Below are 26,702 nucleotides of genomic sequence, written 5' to 3' on the forward strand. Positions count from 1 at the left end.
GCCTTCCAGTGCGGTGCAGAGGAATGCTTCGCGGTCTGAAGTGGTTTTTGATATTTCCAACATTGTATCATTTTCAAATATTTCCCTTTGCCTTCTGACCAGATGTCAAAGCGGGCTAGTTTATTTCTCTGCCTGTATAATTTTAATTGAGTATGGCATGCAGTCTGTCTGTGCCTAAAAAAGGACAGTGGTGTTAAGCGGGTACTCGAGTGCAGCCTTTGGGATGGTGTTTTATGCTTGATTGGTGCTAAATGGTGCACGCACATAGCGGTGGCCGCCTGGGGTTAATGTTTTGACACCGGCCGCCCTTGAAGGGCCACGGGAAAGATGAGGAAAGAAGATCCAAACATGAGCAAAGACATCATTAATTTGGCCTCAGCTGTCATTTCACAGCCTTTACTAACATGGTTCTTGTTTAAATGGCAATAGGCAATACAATACTGGTCTTATAGATGCCCTTGGAGTTGATTATCACCTTGAATTGTGACAAGTCTCTCCCAATTAGATTTCCAATCTGTTTAGAGGACAAGAAGAGATATCCAGCTAAACATTGCCTGCAACTGACCCCGTGGTGCCATGGATAATGGACTGAAAAATGATGGTGAATAAGGATCTTTCATCAGGAGTTCTGATTGAGGAGACCTATTCGCTTTCTTACTGTGCAACCACAGGTCCCTGTCCGATCATCAGCGGGCTCAACAACCATTAAGTCACATTGATCTGTGATCTATTTCAGCAGTTGTTGTTTTTTGTGAAGAGTTTACACAGTTTTTCCCAGGGTTACGGAGTAAGTTGTTGAATATTCATAGCGGCGTGTCCCCCCGGGTGGGCAGACCAAATGAGGAACCACATGACATCACGTAGTACTGTCTCTCTTTTTAAAGGAACTGGCAAGGGATTTTTTTAAATTTCGGAAACAGATTTGGTGACCATTGGGTGAGTCATTATCAGACCATTGCATTTTTTGAAGACAGTAAGTCAACCAGACTTTAGTTCTTTTGGTTTGCACTGTACATTTGTTTCTCTTCAGAAAAACCAGTACAGGTTCTGCTAAATCCTTCTTGTTTTTCCTACAGTTAAAGCAGGACCCCCCACCGAACATTTCCATCACCTTCTATGACTCCATCACAGAGAGATTTGCTGGCTTACGACTGGAGCATTGTCAGGAACCTACTGTTTTGTGCACTGGATTTACTATTAGGAACAACCCGAAAAAAACTACAGACCAATTTCGGAGTCTGCGTTACAATACTTCTTCTTCTGAGAGATCTCACAGTTTCATTTTATTTGTCAGATGGAAGGGGCTTGGTGAAATAAGGCTGAGACATTAGACCACCTGCACTTACTTACGTCCCAGAAACCCCAGGAGCGAGTGCTTGTCTGAGGAGGCTCTGAGGATTAACTTACAACTTTTTTTACGGCTCAGTCGGCACACGCTATTATACCTTCTCAATCACACTTGCCTCTGGACTGTTTATAATTTTAACAGAGCACACGAAAAATACAGCGCCCGCTTGACCGGCTTTCTACTGCAAACTGTCGCAACTCCCCCTAGTATGTGTGGGTTTGTCTTCATCTTTTGAGGGGAACCGTTCATGTTTTCCATCTGTTAAAGGGGAGTGGATCTGTGAGCCCCCGGCAGTGTAATGAGGTGAGATAATGTGTTTGAGTGAAGGGGAGCTGCTTGGGATGGAGGGATATATTTCAGTCACCAGACTGAACCAAATGACAGGGAAGAGGCTCCCTTAATAGTGTAAGGCAGGGGATGAAGAGATTATCTTAATAATAGTCAGACTACGAAAAATATGCTACTAGAAATGTCAGCTGTACCTCACAATCACTAGTCTTTTACATACATCCTTCAACCTGTTTCAGACTTTTCTTTGTTTTACAGCTTTGAACACACGTTGCATCATACTTAAAGGAGTGGTATGACATTTTGCGAAGAGAGTTACATGTAAAGATCAATAATACTTTCATGTCTGCAATGCGGTAAATATGGAGGTGGTGCAAGGAGCTACCTTGCTTAGCTTAGCCAAAAGCACCTGCTTGACTTCACTTAGCTAAGACAAAGGGACACAGCTAGCCAGACACTTTCTGTGTTTAACTCTGAGTGTGGTTTTTCAGGAGGGTCAGATACAGTGACTTTCTGGAGCCTCCGCTGGATGCCTGGCGATCTCATTTGTGATGACAAAACTTGTCAGCGGATGTCGTGGTAGGTGGATTGTCTTACCCTTTGGACAAAGCTAAGGTAGCAGTTCCCCGGTTTTCTGTGTTAACCGCCCTTGCTGGCTGTACCTTCACATTTATCATACAAACATGAGAGTGGTATCAACCATATCGTCCAACTCTCAGAAAATAAGTGTAGTTCCCATGATTCTTTTCGCACTATGAAAGGGGAAAATAATGTAAGAATGTAACACTGTAATCCTGTAATGCGGCCTTATGGTTTCCTGCCAGTATTTCCCTTTTATGTTAATTGTTCTTGACGTCAAACAGTGAGGAAACATTAGCTGGTCTGCATCACACAGTCATTTGTTACGGTTGGAGTTTTTACCTTCACATGGCTTTTTAGAATTGGAGAAGATGTGAAGCAGGCATACTTACAGGAGGTCCTGAAAGAGAAAGGGGAAAAAAAAACACTTGGTTAGTGTGTTTTCAATCAGTGATCAAACAGACCAAGATCATCAATTTTGCACCAAAAGCCCCATATCCGAATAACTAATGCGGGAAATCAGACTCTTGCTGAGAAATTAATACTTTTGGGAAGGAACATTTCAAAACGATGCATCTCTTCCATGATGCGCTCACTGGCTATGCACAATATACAAGCCATTCTATTTCTCTATAACCCAGATTTATTTCTATCTACAGTATAGAACAAAAGCATTGCGGCTTAAGATTCCTATCTATGTTCCATGCTGCTGGGCCGACGATGGCCGCCTGGTGTAATGACCACCTTTTACATTTGTAAGTGGCTCTAATTTCACTACTACAAGGGGTTGTGCGCTTGTTAAAAAATCCGCCCACGTTTTTTTGTGAGGTGACACCCGTCCTTTTCCCAATTACTGCTGCTTAAAGGACTTTATGCCAACGTACTCCAGGGCTCCCAAAGACCCTGCAAATCATTTTAGGTCTTTAGGTTCTTATTAAAAAAAGGGTACCCAGCTGCTTTAGCCCTGAAAAAAAATACAGTATATATTTTTTTCCTTTAAAAGTTCTGCGTCCTTGAACTGTCCTTCTTCAGGACCAGAGGAAAGTGCAAATGGCTGTAGCAGCTGGAGCATTTAAGGGGCGGTGTGTTTTAGGCTCGCTAGGCTAAACTTCTATAGCGTTGTTTTATGGATGGTTGAGTTACAGTAGACCACTTAGTTTTTAATAAACCTGCTACACTGTGTGTTTTCTAGACCCATGTCCCACTGTGTTGCTCACAACAGAGTTTTCAACTAGCAATACATTAAAGGTGAAGTCAGCAATTCTGGAGAACGCTTGTTGTCAAAATCCCTTTTTGTAAAACATCTGTGAATATCTCCTCACAATCTGCTAGCTGTCCGTCTGTACTGTATGTGCCCGCTGAAATCTGGTATTAATACACAGCCTAGTAACGATTGGCCCAGGTTCTTTACATATTTGTTTACATACCAGTTTACAGAGCCTAGGCTGTATATTATTAACCCCGGATGTTTCATCGGTGCACACTCAGTACGGAAAGGTAGTGGATGGTGAAGAGAAATACACTCATTTTGACAACAAGTGTTCTGCAGAATTACTGACTCCACCTTTAATGCTTACTCTCAGTTTCATATTTGTCACGTCCTGATTTTACTAACCAAACCCTTCAGAGATTGTAGAGGTTATTGAGCTCTCTTGACAGGCACTGCATTGTGTATGTGATTTGCCAAACAATAGTAAACGTTCTTATTGTGCTCTCAAAACTCACAAAGGTTACTGTGCTACAAAATTCAAGTTTTTCCATAAAAGGGTCAGGCATTTGTTGCAAAGAAGGAACTGCTTTTCCTCACACATGACACTAATGCACCGCTCTCAGGTGAAATTGCTCAACGGGCACAATTTGGGCATCAATTCCCCCTTTTCAGACAGGCAGGTTTGTGAGTAAAAAGTTTGTCTTATTCACATAAGGAAAAATATGGTTGGGAACTTCTGACAGTTTTTCCAACATTGACCACCTGCTAGAACAGTTTTCAGAGTGTGGCTTCCAATGCCACAAAAGCTTTTTCATCCTAAACTGTCATGCCACACTTTCCCTTTCCATATGTTTCACCGGTAAACAAACAGAAGAGATCCTAATGAAGTATCCCATTCATTTTTAAATGCATAGGTAAATATCACGCTGTCTTTTTCCTATTTCTTCTCTCTGTCAGTATAGCAGCCAGGTCTGGGCGAAAGCTCCCCCCTTTACCTTTGGATATGAGTAAACTACAAAACACCTCACTATGAATTTTTGGGGAAAAACTTGCTGCGGCTTGGTTACTTTTGGTAGAATCATGAATTAAATATGCTGCTTCCCCTTCAAAATCCACCAGTGTTGAGAACTTAAAAGAGGGATATTGGATTTGCAGAAGGCTTACGATGCAGAATGCAGCACGTCAAGGACTGCATTTTTTCCAGTCGTATAAATAATGTCTCATAAATATTTGTTATGATATAATATTTTATAATATAAAAGTTTTTCTCCTATGAGTGTGACACTAGGTCCCAATAATGATGCAGGATGCCATCATGTTTATCTGTTTGGAATTCTACAAGATTTGCACAGAATACTTTTCAACTTCAGCTCCCCATCGCAGTCAAAATGAGCTATAACTAAGCTATGAAAACTTGTAAAATATGCAGAATCACGGTGGTACTTAACGTGCCATTAGATCTAAATTACATTCTCTGTAGTGGGATGCCTGAAGCTAGCATTGCTTTGGTAAATTTAAAAGTGCCGTGAATGCTTTGAAGGAATCTGCACTAACACAGTGAATAGATAGAAAAGTGTGAACAATTAACTTCATAGTTCATGACACTAATAAAAACAGTGCCACTTGCAGACATGTCCAGGTCTGCTTTGACAACATACTTCAGGCCTAGTTTGGTCCTGTCATTTGGGGCTATTAAACAGAATAGAAAGGCCTGTCATCCCAATTGTTCCCTATTGTCTACTCTAACAGACCACTGTGTCACCACAGTCCAGACCTTGTCAGTGGCTATGATGAGTTACTTGTTTCCAATTGATTTGTCAAGAGGAAGCCATTCGCATTTGCTCTGGCTGAGCAGAAGGACCAACAACAACAAAACCCGTCTATGCATAATGGTGCCATTTGAAATGCGCTGGCATCGTGGATGTTTGTTGGAAAGTTAAGTGCTGCATAAACAAAGGCTGGCGCTATTTCAGATATGCAGCCGACCGGAACATTGAACCGTTGTCTATCTGTCATTTGATTTCCCTCTTCTCTTTTTCTCTCATCGTCCTTGGCTTTTAAAGTCATACACTGGATAGCTTACGTATTATGTTAATCAGAATAATGGGAAAAGGGCAGAGGGCCACACCACCAAAATGCAGAACACGACAACAACAGGATTCTACATCAATTTGGCAAAAAGAAAAAAAATATATTATAAAAATTATACAAAAAAAACAAAGAAAAGTAACTAAATCTTTGATACTCAAATAACAGACATGGACTGATACGGTTTGATTCCCGTCACATTAAAAAGCATTGGCTGGATTTGGTGGTAGGCTATAACCAGCAGTGTTTTCTCTCCTGTCACAGATGGTATTTGTTTCTCAGGCTGTGAAACCAAAACCGCTCCTCTAGCCTATTACTCTCCCTCACTTCAAAATGCCCTGTCTCTCTAATTTCTTTTTACAAGGGCAGTATTTTTGTTCCAAAGCACTGGCTGCGCCGGCTGCTCTGACACTGGCCTCACAACCAAGGGAACGAGGGCCAGTGCTCCAAAGCCCATTATCACCTCCGCTATCAGCTGTGTGGTGTGGACGAAGCTCTCTGCCAAGTGCATGTTCTCGCAGTGAAATTAAATATGTGTTGACACCTTCCCTTTTGCAGGGAGTGTCGCTGCACAATATGTCCTTTTCCTCGATACTCAAAATCCTCTGTCTGTGCATTCAGTTCAAGTGTGTGTGTGTGAATTCAATAGGAGAACTTGTTGATGAATATGTGGAGGCTCACAAGTGTGGGCTATTAGATATACCGGTATATACAGTATATACACTGCAGCCTGGCATATGTACATACATTATGTCTAGTGTCTCGAAACGTAGACACTTCAACAAGATTGGACATCACTTTGACTCCCTGAAACTGCTCCGTCTCGCAGTTTTACTGTGAAAAAAATCTAGTGTTTCCATAGCGACCGAAGCCGAAACAATCCAAGCGAACAGTGTAAACCGCCAGGCCACAAATTACACGTGTATAACCTATTTTGGCCTCCAAAGATATACAGTGTACTTTTACATGATTGTAAGTGTGCTATGATTTGCTGATGTCCTACTGAATTATTCCTTCAACGTTTCTGGATTGAGACATCTTCTGTGATCTTTGAGCCACACACACACACACACACACACACACACACACACACACACACACACACACACACACACACACACACACACACACACACACACACACACACACACACACACACACACACACACAAACGCACTAAAGTAAGTACATACCAGGTTCTCCATTGCGGCCTCTTCTTCCTCGCTTTCCAGGAGGTCCTGCGAAAAAAAGAATAATAAACATTTTTAGCCAGTAATTTGATTGTCTTTCAGCTTGTAAGTTTGATATTGTTCAAGTATTCTCAGATTCAAAACCACCATAATACAGCAGGATAAGGATGAGCCACTGTGAAATCCCTTCCTCAAACACCATAAACTCTCAAGGTTCATTAGGTATTTAGACATAAGCCAAGGTGGAAAAAGGAAACACACACACATGCTGACATCCCCGTTTTCTTCCCCCCCCCCCTTTTTTCAGTTTTTCCCTCTTTCAGCACGGATGACCTGCCTTTTCAATTTGTTTATCAAGACGGTTGTTTTTCCTGTTTGCCATTTCCCTGTCAACACTATCTATCATCTAACGCTCAGCTAGAGGAATAATACAATCACACGCTTTGCCAGGTTTAACATGTTGACGAAAACGGACTACATGGTATTGTATGCGGGTGGAAATCGGTATAACTTCTCTCCCAAAATGACCTCTTCCCTCCAGGCAATGCAATGCAATGCAATGCAGTCAGTTCATGGGGTTGGCAGCTGGAAACAACATTTTCAAGGGATTTTGTTTGCTCTCTGCCCCAAAAAAAATAAGAAAAAAGCGTGTGCATTCACAATTTATTGGAAAAGGGTAAGGCCCTGACTTTTAGACCCAACTGGAAATTAAAAGTCGAGCTCTTATGCAGCATTACATGGGAACTCGAGACGGTTGAGGGGAAGACTTGTCAACTTGCAATGGAATGGATCATATCTGGGAGGGAAAATGTTGCTCATTTCCTCTCTGAACATTTTAAAAAGGAGCTGTCAGGATCAAAACAGATTTGGAAGTTAATGTAACGAAAAAGGAACAATCTTCCTTCGTCTGGTTTTGCAACATAGAAAAAATATCAAGATTCAATTTCAGGGAGCAACAATTACTGTGAAGAGTTATTATGCAAATCCTTTTGGAAAGTCTTTTGAACCAAACACCGCCAATGAAGAGCATTTTGACGTTGCGTTCAAGGTTCAAAATAATTACAGTAACGTGATTGTGTTTGGTGAACGTTTTTTTACAGACTACACAGCTCCACCATCATTTCATTGGCTGTAAAAAGTTGCTCAGAGGAATAATTTTGTCACACAGTTACAACAACCATACACTTATCTAAATAACCTGACAACCCCACAACCTGGACAATAAGTGAATTGTTCGTTTTTCGTTGCAGCATGTCTTATAAGCAATTTTTGCTTTTAGTATTTGCCAGAATTCTACTCTGTGAATACACCCCTTCTATAAGTTTAGGCAAATGGTAAAGAATGTAACAGAAAAAGAACAATGCCTTTTCCCCCGCAGTGCTACGCTGATTTAGGACACTCCAGATGTGTTACTCGGGTGCAAAATGCAGGATTATGTTGCACAACTCTTTGTGTGATGCATGGTTCTCAATTTGATCCCACCGTTTGGCTCCTATACAGCAGCCTACAACTCTGCTCTTTTTGGACGGTTTCCAGGATACTGTCAGGCGCTGCCAGTACAGGGTCCATGCACAGTTTAAAGTATGTAACCACAGGTGGAGTTGGACTCTCATTTTACTATGGTTCAAATCGACCCCTGGTTTCTCCATAGGATTTGTTTTTTAAGGCTTTGAAAGACACAGAAGGGGTTTAATGCGTTTGGCAGTCGCTTCATTATTGCTCGCTTTGAAATGACACTTGACACCTACAAGAGGAATATTTTGTTTGACGATATGACATCCTACTGATTTTAGCGGTATAATTTTTTGACAGTTGCTGAGAAAACACTACACACATGGTAGTTGGCGGTCCAGTCAAAATACCCTACATTGTTTTCAAATATCGTCATCAATCACATTATTCATCACAATATTTTTCCTTCTGATTATAGACTGTAAGGAGAGAACCCCATACTATTCTAATGTACCAGTAACATTTAAGACTTGATCGAATGTATGCCAACAAAAGTGCTATAACATTTCAGTTTATAAAGCACAAGTGAAAGAGAAACTTGACAAATTGTATCTGGACCAGCCGGAACAGGTGCTCACATGTTTTTCCAATCAATTTAGACAAGACAGTAACCAAGTACTCTAGGTATTCTACTCAAAAGAAAAGTATAGGGTGAGATCTTAAGTTTTCCTCTCAAGGCAAACCATCATTCTTTTGTCTAAAACAATATTTTTTAGCTTACCATTTCCTCACAGTGTTCCCAAGTACGGTCATGGAACAGTGGCTTTAGAAAAAAAACTAAAACATTGGCAGGAAATGTAATAATGAGGGTCAACAACTATGAACAATCTGTTGAAACCTTTTCAACCTTTTCAACAGCTTCTGAGTCTGAACATGAAATAAATCAAAGGGAACTTGAGGTTCTTTCAAGTATTTTGGTCAGACATTACAACAGGGCCTCTTTGGTGCTGTTCGTTGTGATTTTACATATTGTTATTTAGTGGCTTTTGTATTTTAGAAAATTGTGTATTTCAGAAAGACATTTTACAATGCAGGGCCTATATAAATATTGCTACAACCTTTCGATTGGACATCATCATGAAACTGACATTTATGGACTCCAGGGGATGAATCAAACCCACTTTGGTGATAGTCTGACTTTTCTTCTACCACCAGAAATGGATGGATTGCCAGGAAATAGGGTGAATTGTAACGACATTAGTGATCCCTTAACTCCTCATGTAAGGCCATTGTCAGGTCAAAAGAAAAGAAAATCCCCAGAAACTCCAAAACTAACGGCATTCCGATCCGAACTTTGTGTTCAATGTTGATTACGTTAGCATGCTAACCAGTGAACTACTGAAGTTAGTACATACCATATACAAACACGACAAAGTGTCTATGTTTTGCTGCAAAATTGCCAGGGAAAAAATAAGATACTATAAAAAAAAATGTTTTTCAAAAATTGCAATTTTGACGAGTTAACATGTAAGATAGCATATTGCTTATGACCAGTCGAGGTCATTCATATGAGAAACCCTTATTTTTCAAATAATCAAATAAAAGTTGTACCGCTGGCTCAAATACAGTGAACCTCATAACTTAACATCTTTGTTGTGTCTATTAATATGATGGTAATAGATTGTGATGTGAACGGCACCAAGTTAGCTTTAAGAGCAGCCTGAAATCATCAGCACAATGCTTTCAAGTCTCAACATTCAATCTTTTCTGCTTTTTTCAGAAATATTAAAACAAAATATGATATTTTTTTAACAATCCCACATAATGTTTTTTGTCCAAAAAACTGATAGTAGCAGTCATTTTAATGCCATTTGGCAGAATGGAATCCATTGTAATTGGCAGTATTGTGAAACCTGCTGTTTTTAAGCAATGGCTGTATTGTTTCTGGATAGTTTTGCTCATGTTGTTCATTAAAACATTATTTCAAAGTTATGCATTGCTTGACATAATAAACTTCTTGTTTATACTTCATGCATCTAGGATAAAATTGCAGCCTACCACTACCCATCATCCATAAAATATTGATTGGCCCTGAACAGCTAACAGAACTGTAACCAGTCCCGGCTTGACTCATTTACAATACCAGCATTGTTTCAGAGCTTAATATACATAATCAGACCACTAAATGCTTCTCTCACAAAGTAACACAGCTATTCCTCGGAATAAAAGTGATGCCAAGAACAGCAAACTGGGTACCAGCTCAAACGTCCAAAGAAAATCAGGTTTGAAGAAAATTGGCTTAAGACTTCGTAGCAAACTCATTTGCACCTCCAAATAAAGTGAATAAATTCTGGTGTCATTTTTCCTGCAAGTGAGATTCATAATCATATAGTTTATAATTGTCCAAATTTAAAGCTACTACGAGTAAGTCGGCACGTTGGCGACACCTTTGAACAAAAGCGGTAGTATTATTACGACGCCAGCTGTCGTGAAGCTGTTTTCTAGCTCGTGCAGGCGTGCGAGATTCAAATAATCAGGAAGCAATATGGTGTGTGTCCGTGTGTTGAAAGTGTGAGGGCACCGGACTCTTTTCGGCTCCGTGAGTCTATGGGTGACACAGCATCAACTAATGCCAGTAAGTGCTAAACACACCTGATTGCAATGAGTTGATGCAGTGTCACCTCTCACGGAGCTGAACGAGTCCCCGTGTCCTCACACAAAGCGAATGAACGAGAGACGGCAGTTAGTATGGATCACGATGAGGTAATGTGTTTATGTTGTAAATATTGACTATTTCAGATGAATAATGGTCATCTGATGATGCTGGTGAGGCAAAGTAAACTTTGTTTTAGTAGGCTACAGCTCATTCATTTAGGAGTACACACTGCAGTCTAGGTTCGCTCCGTGAAATTGTGTATACGTTGCTTGGCAACGCCCTCCCGCCCGCCTATCACTCTCCCTTTTAGCTTTTCTTCATTGCATTTTCTTTTTTTTATTTTATGGTTCAGCCCCGTTATCAGTCATTATGACGACAAACAACTGTCTCAAACAAGGCTCCCGCTCCCCTTCCCTCACCTGGAGCCATAGGCTTCTCAAATCGCGTTCCTGCGCCACTGAAATCTGTGAACAATACCGATATGTGACCATAGAGCATGCACGCGTGAACCGAAAATCGGACTGGGTGTACGACCAGATCAAATGCAGTAATAAAAACTATATAAAAACGTCTTTCTTTGCACTGATGGTCTCGTTTGCTGTTAAAGGTAATTTATGATTATGAGAGGAAACATGAGGCTGTTTAAAAGATATTTAAATGTTACTCGTAGCCGCTTTAAGTTGGAAACCCACAATGAGAATTGATTCTCAGAAAGACGCTAGCCTTGCTCTCCAGGCACAACTGAAGTCAAATAATCACAATAAGGCAGCTGAATATATTTTTGGTTTGTGTAGAATTATTGTTTCACATATACTATTTTGTATAACAATAATGAAGGACACAATGCTGCAGTGTGCATCAATGACACTAAACTTAACTTAGAACATAAGGCTGCACTTTCTAATGACCATGCATTCAATAAACACCTGCTTTTAGAGATCAACTTGACAAACAGAGAGATTTCACGTTTGATTCACAACACATTTTTCATGGTTAATTTTAAAACGATTTCCCCCATGCTCCCATGCTAGATTGTAAACAATATGGCCTTTTGTCCAGGAAAGGCACCACATGTTGTCCTTATTGTTTATACTGTATATGAGTCATAAAAAGGTACAATGTCCAACATTATTGTTTGTGTATACTTCCAATGCCAATGTTTTGAGAGAAAAAACAGAACATAGTTTGGCTGTTGACTTGTTCAGTTATGGTACATTTTCACATAATATATATCATATATTTTGAATAGGATAAGAAGTGCACCTATGGGCAACACTTGTGTTTGAATGATTTGATTCTTAAAATGCTCTTCAGCCATTTAGGAGAAGGTATAAATAAGTGTTTTCATCATGTACTGTTATATAAATAGCGTGCATTCAAATCCCATTTTGACAATATATTGTTGGCAAACCGTTTTAATACCTTAACAATGGTTAATAATGTGTTAAAGTTTACAATTAAATGATGAACATGTACATTACACTTGGCCAACTCAAGGTGGCTCCCAAACAGAGGAACCTGTAGCTTTAATTTTGGTTAACTTAAATGCTCAGAATATTTCTTTAAAAGCTCTGAATGATCAATGTCCTAGGAAGATTTGGTCAAGACAGACTTTAATATAGTGCATTTATTCCCACAACATGGATGGACAAGTTTATTAAACCTGGCAATACTCTGGTATCCAGGTCAACGGAACTTAGGCTGCATAAAAGCTGGCTCTCTACTGTACAATCATTTCTTACTAGTACATTACTTACTAAGTACATTTTTGTGGAAACTTCTGGCAAAGAGGACAACCATTTTGATCCAAGAACCCTAGATTTAGGCATGACAAGGAATACATCAATAAATAAAATGCTAATTCATGGAACATTTGGTACACCAGCCAAGGGAAAAAATGGAAATTTAACCTCAATGTTACAATTTGCCTCATCTGTGAATGTCGCTGCTCTCTTCATCTTCAAGAGGAATAAGCATAGTTGTAAAAAATATGAACAGAATTCAACTGATAACAAAGAGACTCGCTAACACAACACATTTGGAGTACTATTTGTTAGAACTCATCACTAACTTTTACATCTCTGCTTGATTGCTAACTCGTTTTTTCATCACGTCGCACAATGTGGTGTTCAGGTTTGAGAGCTGACTCAATCTTTACATTTGTATCCCTTCAAATGAGTTGAGCCACTCCACAATGTTTCAACATATGACCAAATTACCTCAGACTTAACCCACGGGGCACAAGTACCTATGGTTTGAAAACACAGTCATTCATTATCCTCTTTATTTAACTTTAAAGGTGCTACTTTAAAATATTTCTGAAACAATTTTTCCTCTGATGATCATACATTACATTCAACAGCAAACAAGACGATCAGTGCAAAGAATGCTGTTTTAATATAGCTTTTCTTAATGCCTTTGTCATGGGTACTTTACCCCAGGAACTACAGCTGGCATAGTAAAAACACTACCGCTGTTGTCCAAATGGGGTGCAAGAACTAACACAAACTGAATGTTCCTCGGAGCACTTTTAAACAGCTATGGTCCTGATGGAGCTCATTTACTACATGTACAACTGATTGAACCGCTCTTCTGACCTCTGAGGTGTTTGGGGTTACAAATAAACTCTAGAGTAAGACTGCATCTTTGTGTACCAAATCAAAACTTGAGAACATCAGATGTCACTGCAACGCGATGGAGACCTGGACTGTGTCTACAACATGCAGCTTCAAAATCCATTGGAGGTCATCAATCACAGCATGGTATTGTTGATAGAAACAGAAAAGTCCCCTTGAACTTGTGACCCACCGACCCAGCTCCGGAAAGGAAGCCCTCGTATAGTACTCAGACTGACCTCCCTAACTACTTACACTAATCCCTTCACTTCCTCAAAACCCCTTCGATATAAGAGACATGACAAAGAGTAATAGAAAAAGCAACAAAGACCTCAAATAAATCTCAAGATGAATAGTCCAGGATCTTAAAACGTAGGTACTCAAATTACCATATCACTCTCCAAATGTTAGTAGCATGACTGGTTGGAATCTGCTTGCCTGCAGTTAGTTCACTTGAGCTTATTAAGCCGTGGGGGCCTTATTTTTCGATAAGAAAAGAACACAATATGTTGGATGGCTGTAACAACATTGAAATAGGTCAAGTGAAGGTTGTTTTGACACATGTACCACCAGCTTCACCTCTTTGCACCCAAATGCAAACATGTGATATATAGATGTTTGCAATTCACTTAAAGGAAACTTAACATTGGTGTCAGTGAAAGTTCAACTCCTGGAAATTAGATGTAAGTTTCCACATTCCTGTAATGTGATACAGTGGAGCAGACCAGAGCATGGTTAGCATGTAGTGTTAAGCCATTTTCAGAGAGCAAAACCCTATTATCAACCTCGTTTAATGGCGGTGGTTCTTTCACAGCCTTTAAATAGAAGCCATGCTGTTTGGATTATTTTTCTTGAAAGCCCAAATATAAGTTGTGGATTCTAATACAGACTTGTTTAATAGTTCTGTTAACCTGTTTGAAGAGTGCTAAGCCATAAGCCTATAGTGATAAATCAAGGCTTCTTTATGTTCTAGTGGAGTCTAGAGGGTTTTTGGCAAGACAATGTAAACATCAAATTCGGAATAATTCGGGGGCTCTTTTTTAATTTTCCCAAGACCCAAATTTAAATACCAACTTGACCTAGAAAAACAAGGTTGTGAGGATATTTCACTTTATACCCCGATGCTGTGGCATACGTCTTCATTGTCGTTATTTCCAACTGCACTTAACTCCAATGCGCCCATTTCCTGAATAAATCTAATGATTATAGTCATTTCCTTAACAATTCTCCGCAATTATATTTAATTTGTTGCCCAGAAAAGGGACCATAATGTCTGATTTTGACATTTACTCAATGTACTCTTTTGGTCTCTCGTCTTCACATTCTTGTACAGTATGCTTGCTAGTGCATTGCATTTACCCAGTTTAAATGCTCCTTTGTGAATAAAATGTAACAGCGCTCTGATGAATTCCAAAACTTTCATAAAGAACATTTGCATTTCCCAACAATAAATGCATTGTTGAATGTAGATCGACATGTGTTTGCATTGCTACTCAAGAGACTATGATTAGTTCGCTGGAAATGTACAGATTGATTTATGCAACAGTGGTAAAGCAAGACATCTCACTGATTAGGGGGCCGAGTTGGATCTAACGAACAGTCATGGCGGGTAATGAACATCGACGCCAAACTTAAAATGAAAGTCAGCACGGCAGTTTTCAATTACAATAACACATCACGAAAAAGATGGAGGTCTCATATACTGTAGATTCAATGGCGTCTTAGTTCTCATTGTGGTCAAGTTAAAACTAATTCACATGCTACCAACGGGACACTAGTTCATGTCAGATAGTCCCAAGACATCACTAGGAATCTGAAACCAATTACATAAAGCAACATTCGTTATGACGCAGAGCAGCAACTGATTAAATACAATTTTTTTTTTAAAGTTAATGAGGCATAATTCCTGCAAGAGTCTATGTGTGTGTGTCTGCTCAGTAGTAGTCCGAGGATGTTATCAGCTTAAAATTAATTAATTTCTCCACCCATCCCTGATGAATATGGCAATTTGGTTTGTGTTTGTGTGTGTGTGTGTGTGTGTGTTTGTCCAGATGCCAGTTATCAGTTCATTAAACCAAGAGTCGATCCATTAGGATGCAAGGAATTTGTCTGTCACTGTAGGCTCCATTAACACTGCGTCAAGCAGATTGAAGCTCGTATTAAACATCTTCCCTTCTCTCTCTCTCTCTCTCTCTCTCTCTCTCTCTCTCTCTCTCTCTTTCTCTCTCTCTCTCGCCCAGTGTTGTACTAATTGCAGACAAAGTAATTTCTGCATTGATTGAGAAGTTACAGTCCTGCAGTAGTCTTACACAGACTTAACACGCAGTTTCAGGTAGTGAAATTCATTACAACCAGCTCTCTCTAGTTCTTTCTCAAACAAACACACACACACACACACACACACACACACACACACACACACACACACAGCACACATTGGTATAAGACAAATTACATGAAAAAGACCATGGCTGGCGGGCTTGCATGGATCATCTACGATTTTGCTTCGGTTCAGTGTCGAGGCTGGAACGCTCCTGAGGTGGAAGCAGGGCCTTTGAGAGAGCCTTTTCATCACCTTTTGAGATCAATGTGTTTTCCTCTGGCAAACGGGCTGAGTGCTGGGATACTTGAGACCCACCCCGTACGCTACACACTGCAATTATCCTTCCCGCAGTACTGACTGTGGTTGTGATGGAAGCAGAGAACACTCCCTGATGAAGGCAGGTCAGTAATAAGCCCATCGATTGGACCAGTCCCATCACTTTATACTGCAAGTTAAATTAACCAGGCAGGGGCGTCCTGTCGGCTCTATCAGAAAGCTTCACCAAGGACATAGCCTAGACTTGCGTGCGAGACAAGGGTCACTTTCAAAGAACTTTATAATCTTTCGTCGAAATCGGAGGAAAACCCAACAATTTCATGTCTTGAAAATGAAAAAGGGGAAACTCTAGGAGGGGCCCAGCTTGGTTTGGCCATGCTGAAGTGTAATCCACAGTGGGAATCAATGGTTTCTTTTCAGTGTAAACCAAGTTAAATCGTGGCAAATTTTCCCTGCATGCAGATATAGCGGCTTAGGCATTCACCAGATAAATAAAACCTTATTTAATTGTCATGACAAAGTGGCCATGTTACCATAACAGTCTAGTCACCTTGTACTGAACTGTATCATCTTCCACCTGTGCTAAAAAATAACTACTAGGTGCTGGAAACATGTTATTAACAGAGAATCTGAAACAGACACACAAGCTACCAATAGCTAAAAGGACTATACATATGTCTGCACATGGGTGTGATTGGTGGAATCTGATTTGCGCAAGCATAACGATTATACAATGAGGAAGTGGCCAAGACCAGGGCCAAGAGTTAATTAATCCACTCAGAATATGCACACAGAGAGTAAAGCAGTGTCAGCCTAACCTACCTTACATTGATCAGCCACAGTCAGTGACTGATTTTAAGCTTCTGTCTTGTTGTCAGTCAATATCTCTAATTAGACCTTGAAGTACTGAGATGCACTCGTCTGCATATACACCTACAGTGTACTAAATGTATTAGTTACTACACGATGAACCTATTTGATCTTTCAGGCTAGTACAATTTTATGACTTGATGGCATCCAGATGCACACTAAAGAAAATGAGGACACATTGACGCGTGGCAAACCGACTCCTTCCATGGAGATCAGGAAGCAGATGCTTCTGAAGCTTACCAAGGGTGTGTTTGGTGAATATTGTACCAGACATACCGACGGCTACATAGTAGTATCACATAGACCTGTGCGTGCATGTCTGTGTGTGCACTGGAGTGCTTGGGTTGCAGAAATAGTTGCGAGAGCATTTCTGGTCACTGGATGAAACTGTCAACCGGGATGCCAGAAGGCAAATGGGACATACAGTGCATGATTAGCATCAAATGATCCTTCTCTTGTTCAAGTTCAAATGAAATACTTTATCTGTGTTTAAGACTTGTGTGGCTATTGAATGTCACATTGAAAATGGTGTGTAACGCTATACCTGCTGCTACGGGATGACGACTGCTGGCTGACCTTATCATCACCGTGGATGTGTGAGCCAGTATGTGAGTGGTGCATGTGTGTGATGTGTGATGTGTGTGGTGTGTGTGTATGTGTGTGTGTGTGTGTGTGTTAGTGTGAGTGCAGATGGATTTAGAGCTGCAGAGCAACATAACGTGGACCACAGGCCCCAAACTGCTCAAGGACAGCCATCGCCGTTCCACGACCGAGATGAAGTCATTGTGCTGAAGCCAAGAATGTCATTACACCGCTCAACTATTTTAATAGACTAGCATACCGTCTACTCTCTGCCTGAATGACTATCCATTAACATGGTCGGTGCACCTCAAGTAAATAAAAATCTCAAATATTTTCATTATATCTGGTACGACTTTGGGAATAGGCAGAACAAATACCATGCATTTATATATACGGTCATGGTTCTTTATGTATTTCTATTGGGTATCTCACTGGTGTCACACAAAGCATACATGCTGTTAATGCATATATTTTTCAATCCATACAGTATATAATTATGCAACATAATTCCCTGTATATTTTCAAGACTTACTAAACAAATGTCAGTTCCCAGGGGGAATGGAAATTCTCATTTAACTCAGAGTTGAGATAAGATAAGTTTGAGCTTATATATTAAAGGTGAAGTGAGCAATATATTTATCTTAATATACATGTTAAATTGCTCTATATTCATACAGTGATCATAGTGATTAGATTTTATAGTGTGCATGCTTCATAACACAGATCTCTCAGTCACCCACTCTGCATTTGATCACCAAATAAACTTTTCTGGGATCCCATAACCTGATATCCAATCAGAAGAGAGAATACGTAATACTGTGACAACCAAACACTACATTAGGTAGAAATATAATGTTCATATAACCTAGATGAGAAAAAAATGGTCAAGTAAAAAAGTTTGTTTTATGGGTGTATTGACCTTTAAATCTATCTTGTTATCTATTACTGTGTACTGACATTGTTTCCCATTGGTTAGGTACCTGAAATCTCACTGAGGTCTTCCTCCACTTTAATCTCTAAGCTTGTGAGTACGGTACTGTTTTCTCCTCTCTCTCTCTTTTCTCTTGCTTTATTTTCTCCCCACTGCTCAAAGCGGGCCTTGGCTTTCACCATCTCTTAACTTATCAGGCAGCGCTGGTGGTCCGAGGTTGCTGTTTACTTGAGCGTTGCATGAACCCATGTTGGATTATCCCTGCAACAGTTTGAGCACGCAAGCGTGACGGATACAGGCGCTTATGTCATAGATACCCTATCTTGTCAACGGCAAAGGAAAACGTATGATAGAGAGGCTGCGATGAAAAAGAGGGGGGGGGGGGATCCCTTTGTAGAATAGGGGGATGAAAGATTTAAGATCAAAACGGAAAGTCTAGAGTCTGGAGTGGAGGGCTTTCGAGTCTGCTGCGTGAAGTTGTTGAATTCACTGTTCATATAAAACTCCTCAGTCGGGGCAGATGTTACGGGCGGCAACACTCCAGCAATGAACACTGGACATTGAATGACAACTTGCTCATTCTTTCATCCTTCCAGATGAAAGAATGAGCGAGGCTGATGGAATTAAAAAATCTGAGAAAATAGTTTATTTTAACATGAAAATAGTTTATTTCAACATGAAAATACTCGGCTGAACTGCCCGGTTCAAAGACCAATTTGAGTGCCAATTTAACCCTCTGCCGGGCGCAGACTGCAACAAACAAAATCCAATTATTTTCCATTCAGCCATGCAGGCCAATCCTAGAATCATCTGTGGTGTTATATGTAAGTATAAGTAAAGTAGGTCCAGCCTTATAGCATGCACATGTGGGTGCTGACAGACTAAGTTGTGAGTCCGATGCTCCAGTAGGACAGGTAGGTGTACAGTTACACAGAAAAAGCATCTGGACATCAGAACAACTAATCGTCAGTAAAATATCCAACATCCAAGTGTTGGCAAAGTAAACGGTATCACTCCTGTGTATGTCTGCATCAGACATAACTTGCGCCGTCACATCGAAAATCCCTTGTTTAGCGTATTCCAAGAATGGCCTAATTAAAGGTGTAGTCAGTGATTCCGACAGGTAGCGGATTGTGAGGAGATATTCACAGATTTCTGACAAAAAGTGATTTTGAGAACAAGCATTCTCCAGAATTGCTGGCTCCACCTTTACAATTAAAAACAGCGCAGATGAGCTCTGTGAGAATCCTGAATGCTCTAAGTGTCTGCCGGCCCTTCGGGAGTCCTGAGTGGAAACAAAAATAAAGTGTCATCATCAAGCTGTCAGGCCTTAGACTCACAGAGAGTCCGCCAGCTCCCAATTTATTTTCCCAACCCAAGAAAACCCCTCTGCAATGCTCCCAGGGATGTGTGCATCTCTCCTTCTGTTTCCAAAAAGACATCCTCAAAAACAACTTCATCAAAATGAAACACTCCTATTAGAAATTATTATAGACCACAAAGTATGGTAATCTCACCACTATGGACTGACAGTGATGGCTTGAAAGAAAAAAAAATAGATATATCGAGAACAGAAAACATACAGCTGCAGAGTGCATTTCTGAGTGGAAATGAATTGGTGGGGGAAGCCAAAATTCCCTGCAAATGAACAAGGCTCCCGTTTTTCTAACCTCAGTCAATCTTTCCTTATAAAATAAAATGCACAAACCACTGCACCTTCAGTTACTTTTGTGAGCCATTAATTCCCCTTAATGAGGGAAACTTTTTCACAAAGCAATCACAGTCCCGAGCGGGACCTTCCTCCGGAGCTGAGTCATAGCTGAAAACAACAAGCTTTGTATGGACCTTGTTCCTTTTAACTGCGGTACATTGTGCTAAAGCTACTTTGCTGTATTCTGTCGGGGGAGCCGTATAAAAGGTATAAAAGTTAATTCACTCCTCCTACCTTGTTTCAGTGAACATTTATAAAGAAAATTGCAACACGGAAATTGCAGCACCTCTTAAGCTTAATAACCGCAACTGTTTCTTGGACGGGCGCATGGACTTCCTGGGTTGTGTTGGTTGAATGACAAAACTAGGGAGGCAAAGTCACTGCACCGGGCCAGCAAATAGTCTGACACAAAGCCCCCATATGACCACAACTTGTCATATTGATTAAACAAATACAATGTAACATATGTATTAGTAAGCTGTGTAGGTGCTGGCAGGTTTTTTACCTTTAGACATTCAGGCTAGCATTTCCCTTCTGCTTTATGGTAACCGAAGCTAATCACTTGCTGGCTGTAGCTTAATATGTAAAGACAAAGTTAAATAAAAAACACATTTTCCAAGTAATTATCATGTCTCCTTGTGTAAGTTGTTAAGTTCTTTCTTGTATACATTGTTATTTTTATAGCAAATTAAATAGATTTTCACTTGCGAAACTTGTCCTGAACTCAGGGGCATACACTCATCCAATTAAATGGGATTTTGGACAGCTAGCTAATTCCCCTCATCATATAAAGAGTGATATCTTAGGTGAGGAGGTATCGGTGGAGGCCAACAGTTCTCTAAAGCGCTGCATCATGTCCGCAATTTTAGCGATCCATTCACATCTTAAGGATTTGATTTGAACCGCTCTGCTTTACAAATCACTGTCATTACATGGTTAGGCGACTTCAAACGATATACATGGGAGTCGTATCAATCTTTTATGCTATACTCTTGGATAGAAAGGGAATACATGCAAGTCAAACTGACTGAAAAAGACCGTCAAGTACATCAAACCCAGGGCACACAACACCATGTATAATCAAAACATTTGGAAGGCTAAATGTAGAATGAGGGAGAAGCACTAATGACATTTTTATCAACTAAAGATATTTGGTACTGAATAAGAATTGTTACGTGGCATCCAGGTAGAGTAAGAAAATACTCTCATGTCATGTGTGAGGTGCTTACTGGGGCTGGAGGACTTTTTCCCAATGATTAAAGAAATGCCAGATACGGTAACACAATGCCACAAGATTGTTAACGACCCCTTGAAGTTCAACAGAAAAGACAACAAAGTGTGTTTTCATAGCGTTCGGGCAAAGTACCTCTGCCTCAGGTTACCTCCCGGTCTGCCAGTCAAACTGACCAGTTCAAAGGTCAAAGTGAGGAGAACTAGAGGGGCTCATCCTCTGGGACTATTTCTAATCCTGACCTGTAGTTTCAGGTGGTTGGAGGGCCACGGTAGCGCGGGGGCCCCGGCTCTTCACTAGTACACATTGTTCTGATTATGAGTTTGATGCTAAAGGGCATTAGCAAGGATAGCCTATACTGCAATGAGCACTGTGCTAACAACTGGTAAAGTCCTCAGCTTTGAGTTAACTTTAAGTTAACTGCAATATGCTAGGTCTATATTTCAATTTATATAAATTCTAACTAAGCTCATGGTAAAAGCGATAAAATATAAGTTTGTGACCAGAAGGCTGTCATATAAATCCCCAGAACGACTGTGAAAATGCAGTATGTGCGGAGAAAGTAAATGAGGAAAATTATCCTCTCTCTCACTAACTCATTTCAAAGTTCCCCTGAGCAAAGCACTTCCCCCCCGACTGCTCAAGCAGAGTTCCTCATGAGCCTGATAAAGGACTGTGGTTTGACTGTGCAGCTTGCAGGTGAACAAACTGTTGCTGGAAACGAGTGAGCATGCTCAGTAGATCTCTCCCTGGATAATGGAAATCCATATAACTGACTCTGTGACAGTCCTTACCTCTTCATTAAAGCAATGGTAAAGCATATGGAAATACACAGTGTTACATGAGAAGATCAATATCACTGTTATGTCTGTGTGGTAAATATGAAGCTAGCAATAGCCTGCCACTGTCCAAAGGTAACTAAATCCACACAAAACTAATATGCTAAAACAAGTTTGCACTTTTGTTGTTACCGGATGGAGTCATGCTAGCCCTCTGTTTTCAGTTCAGCTACACTAGCCGCTTGAAGTAACCTCACCAAACAGACATGAAAAGTGGTTTTGATTGATTATTAATCTGACTCTAAGCAAGAAACAACTAAACGTATTTCCCAAAATGCTCCAGCTATCTTTGAGAGGTCAAATAAATAAATAAAGTAAATTACTTTTTATTAATTTCCAGTCATATATACAACAAGAAATGTAACAGTGCATCACAAACAGCATAATTTAACTAATATGGTTGCTTCGGTGTAGCTATTCACAGGACACATATGAAAGTGGTATCAACCCTCCCATTTAATTTGAACTCTGAAAAATAAGTGTATTTCCCCAAAATGTCAAAGTATTCCCTGAAGGAAATAATTGCATGACTGACACAAAATACCATTTCCAAATGTTGAACTTCCATACTAACACTGTTCCATTTAAACAGGATGTTTGGACAGAACACGAGGGCAAGGTGAACCATGGTAGACGTGGAAAGTGACTCAGAAGTCCTGGAATCCAGCCATAAGGTAATTAAGAGGACTACTTGCACCCTCAAATGGATCTAAGACCTCAGCTATTTCAGTAGGAAGTGGATAAAACCATTAAAAGTGCAGGATGTCACAGAAGAAGAAGAGTCACTGTGTGTTATACATTATAGGTGTAGGCTACATCAGAACATGGAAAATCAGCTATTTTCACCTTGTTTGATCTTCACCCTTGCGGTTGTCCCTTATGGTTGTGTTTTACCCCTAAAACAAATACAGCAGCTCTGGCAAACTGCTGAGTTTTAATGAGCTTGTGAACTAAACAGATGAAGGGTGGGGGGCACCTTATTTGGCACAGGGTCTAGCTGGCAGCGGTACAGAACGATCGGCTGTTTTGGGAAAGAGAGCCGGCGTGGAAATCAAAGAGGTTATGAGAAATTTGCAGACGTTTCAAATTAAGCTGGACAATCATTTCGTCTTACATCTTCCGTAATGAGAGAGATTATAGCAAGCTCTATAGCCTCTGAATCTATTCTGTTCCACCATAAATCATAAGAAGACATGCAACATTCAATTAGTCCTGCTCGCTTAATCTTGGCAGCACGGAAATTGCACACCAAACCCAATACTCAGTATGAGGGGTATTTACAAAAGAGACTTGAGGAGGTGGGCTGGACCAGTGGATGCTAAACAAACTAATAAGCGTGGCATAAAAAGAAAAGGGAGATTGAGATTGTTATTAGATAAACAGTGAACAGAACCAGCAGTGAAGATCTTGGTTAAATGGCTTATGAGCCCAACCTGGATGCTATTTTCAGGCCACCCATTTGTTCCAGTCCAAGCCAATGTAGAAATCCCTCGGCATACAATGCGGCTATTGAGTTCCTGGATGGGGTGGTGATAAAAATCTATTCTTATTTGGAGCTTGTGTGTGTGTCCACAAGGCTCCAAGATGTGGACTGTTATGGATTACCTTTCGTTGGCATATAACGAGCAGCCACACAAACAGAATATGAAGGAACTCCAAAGCAAGTCTTTTTTTTCTGCTTAAGCCGCTCGTGCGCTGCATCTTCAATGCTCTGGTTCATGTTGCTGTCACCTTTCACAAAGTCTCTGTTTAATCAAACTACAAAGCTTTGGGTTGCTTCGTTAAAAGACAGAACTGGGCCACAGATGATGACATTGAGGAAACTTCTGGGCTTGAAAAAGAACTTTCTTTGGGTGGAGATCAGATTTGGTTTTATTGCCAAATAAAGTGACAAGTACCGTAACTGGCATCTCTTTTGAGGCTCCCGCTGTTCCAATTTCCAAACGCTAATGAGAAATGGGAGTAGACAGTAGCATCGGCATGTTTCCTTATATACAGCAGCAAGCCACTGGAACATCAGCTAGACCACACATGTGACAACATGCACGCACTTTCCATTCCCAGAAAGTGGAAGGCCATTTGCCTTGAGCATTTTAACGAAGAGGGACATCCTCGGAGATGCTATGATGATAACCGATAACTGTTTTCAATGTGTACCCTTTGAAGCGAGAAAATACTTTTAGACAAGGGTTTGTTTTAAATTCTGTTATCAGGTTATATATCGAAAAGTATTCCCATTTCAAAAGAGACAGACAAAATTAGTGTTATTTGGGGGAGATCAAATCGCCAAAGCCTTTTAGCTCAAGCAAAGAAAAGCCAAACTTTGTCCTGATATTATTGAACACTTTTTTTCGGGAAAAGAATGGGATCCATTTCTGCAAACAGCGCCACTAATTGTAGGTCTGCTGTAGTCAATTACTCGTTCGAGTGGCAGCATACTGTTCACATTACAATGGCCATGTTATGCTGTTTATTGCTGTGTATGTTCCATGAGAACTTGTCACTGCCTTGCACTTGTGGGAAGCAGATGAAAGCGAAGGCAGTGTGTTGCTGTGCTCCTAAAGAGAGGTTCAAGTATTCAAAGTGCCTGCATCAAGTGAAGATGTTCTGGTCCAAATTCAGCACCAAGCCATCCTTGACAACTCTCTCTCTCTCTGAAATATGTCAGCCTCTGAAACGATAGGATGCTGCATCCATCCGCCACCTAACATGCGGGGTTCTCACAGCATAAGTCAAGCACAGCAACTGCTTGTGTGCCATGTGATGCTTGGTTGACTGCCTGTGATGTTTTACATATAACACCTTCCCTGGCAGCCGGCACTTTTCCACAAGCTCCAATTTATCAATCATTACTGGAAGAGTGCCCAAACAGAGGCCCGCCGGCAGTCATTTTGGTGGATCATATTGTGCGTGCTTCTGAGGCAGTTTTGATTTGAGTAAACACTGAACACTTACAGATGGGATCTATTAAAAACAGGTGACGGAGATTTTAATCTAGTTAATCTTGAATGTTTACGACGTGTATAATTATGTTTTTCAAAGATAAATACTCATGCTAGAACAATCAATTCCTCCCAGACGTTTATCTCTTTTTAGAGGCGGATTTTTGCCATTCCATTGCTGTATTCAGATGTCACCTTAAATAGTCCAGACCGTGTAAAACTTTAATTTATAATTTTTACACTTGGATTAAACAAACAAGAGTGCTTCAGATCATATCATATTTAAATTAATTAGCTTTAGAGGTACTGTCTGGTGGTGATAGGTGGGTTTTGATCCCTTTGGACAGAGCCAGGCTAGCTGTTTTCAGTCTTTATGATACGATGAACTAGCCAACTGCTGGCTGTAGCCATGGAAAATATTACAGTATATCAGATACAGTATACTGTATATGATAGTGGTAATTAAGTTTTAATTGAACTCTCCACCAGAAAGCAAATAGGCAAAGACATCCACATTGTTTATACATGTTGCTGTTCCTAAATATTTGGGGCTGTTTCCTTATACTTTATTAGCTCCATTTTGCAATCCTGCATTGGTCATTTTCATGAAGAAGACAAGGGAAGACAGAACACCTTAATATCTTCAGCATAATTACAGGGAGTCCAGACAGTCCAGATAGTCCAGACACCAAATCAAACTGATTGACGACAAGCTTGAATCCTTATGCCTTATCCTTATCCTTAGCTGCATTGATTCAGGGAGCATAACTTACAACAAGGCTGGGAGGGAGTCACAGCTGAGTAACTGCAGACTTTTTTGTACAGGAAAACCCTAATATGATAGACATATTTTGTTTTTTCTCTTAGTGCCTATAATCATGTCATTTACTTCAGATCGTTAGCAGGCTCCTTTCAAGTTGAAAAAGTTTTAAAGTTTTAATAGACTCATTGTTCTGAGCAGCTAATTATCACAACAGACAGGTAGTAAATCTAAAAGTTAAAGGCCAAATTGAGTTTGAAAACTCTCTGTGAAATATCCAGCACTTGAGGAGACAGCCTCCGATTGCTCTTTTCACCTGCAGCCAGCATTGGTAAACATGAGAGGTATCTACATGTTTCTACATACTTTAGCTGGGACCACAATCTATTATTAAAACCACTGAATGTGTAAAAATAGCAACAAAGAACAATAAATAAAAAATGGCCTGCTCATAAGGACTCATTTTGATGAAAATACTTATTTATTTTGTTACTGTTACTTTCAAATGAGTTGGACAGATGGACATCCTGGTCAGGTAATACACATTATACAACTCTACTTGCCACCACTGGTAAAACTACTGGATTAAACCTCAATCTGTCAGTATGTTATCACGTTGATTTAATCACATCATATTGCTCAGAAAATGCCCAGTGCATCAAATATATATTATATTAACTACACTTCACTGACACTATGGGGAAACTACGTATAGCCTTGAATTCTCACTACAGCCGATCCGCCATATGCCTGGATCTGCTCCATAGCTGGTATTTTTGACTTCTCCCTGCAGCTCGATGGACCATAGTCA

The 26,702-nt window shown here is 40.2% G+C and overlaps 1 protein-coding gene across 1 annotated transcript in view; it reads right to left on the reverse strand.

The window, feature by feature from the left end:
• Nucleotides 1–26,702, reverse strand: part of col25a1 (collagen type XXV alpha 1 chain) — a gene marked incomplete at its 3' end in the record, with an annotated part of 147,445 nt that overhangs the window by 56,883 nt on the left and 63,860 nt on the right. Inside the window, exons 3-4 of the mRNA XM_080052367.1 lie at nt 6,707–6,751; nt 2,608–2,615 (exon numbers count right to left, since the gene is read on the reverse strand). Coding sequence (XP_079908493.1) covers nt 2,608–2,615; nt 6,707–6,751 — 53 coding nt within the window. The remainder of the gene's footprint in view (nt 1–2,607; nt 2,616–6,706; nt 6,752–26,702) is intronic.

This window comes from Ammodytes marinus (assembly GCF_949987685.1).
Source record: "Ammodytes marinus genome assembly, chromosome: 23".
In the NCBI taxonomy this organism is placed as follows: domain Eukaryota; kingdom Metazoa; phylum Chordata; class Actinopteri; order Uranoscopiformes; family Ammodytidae; genus Ammodytes; species Ammodytes marinus.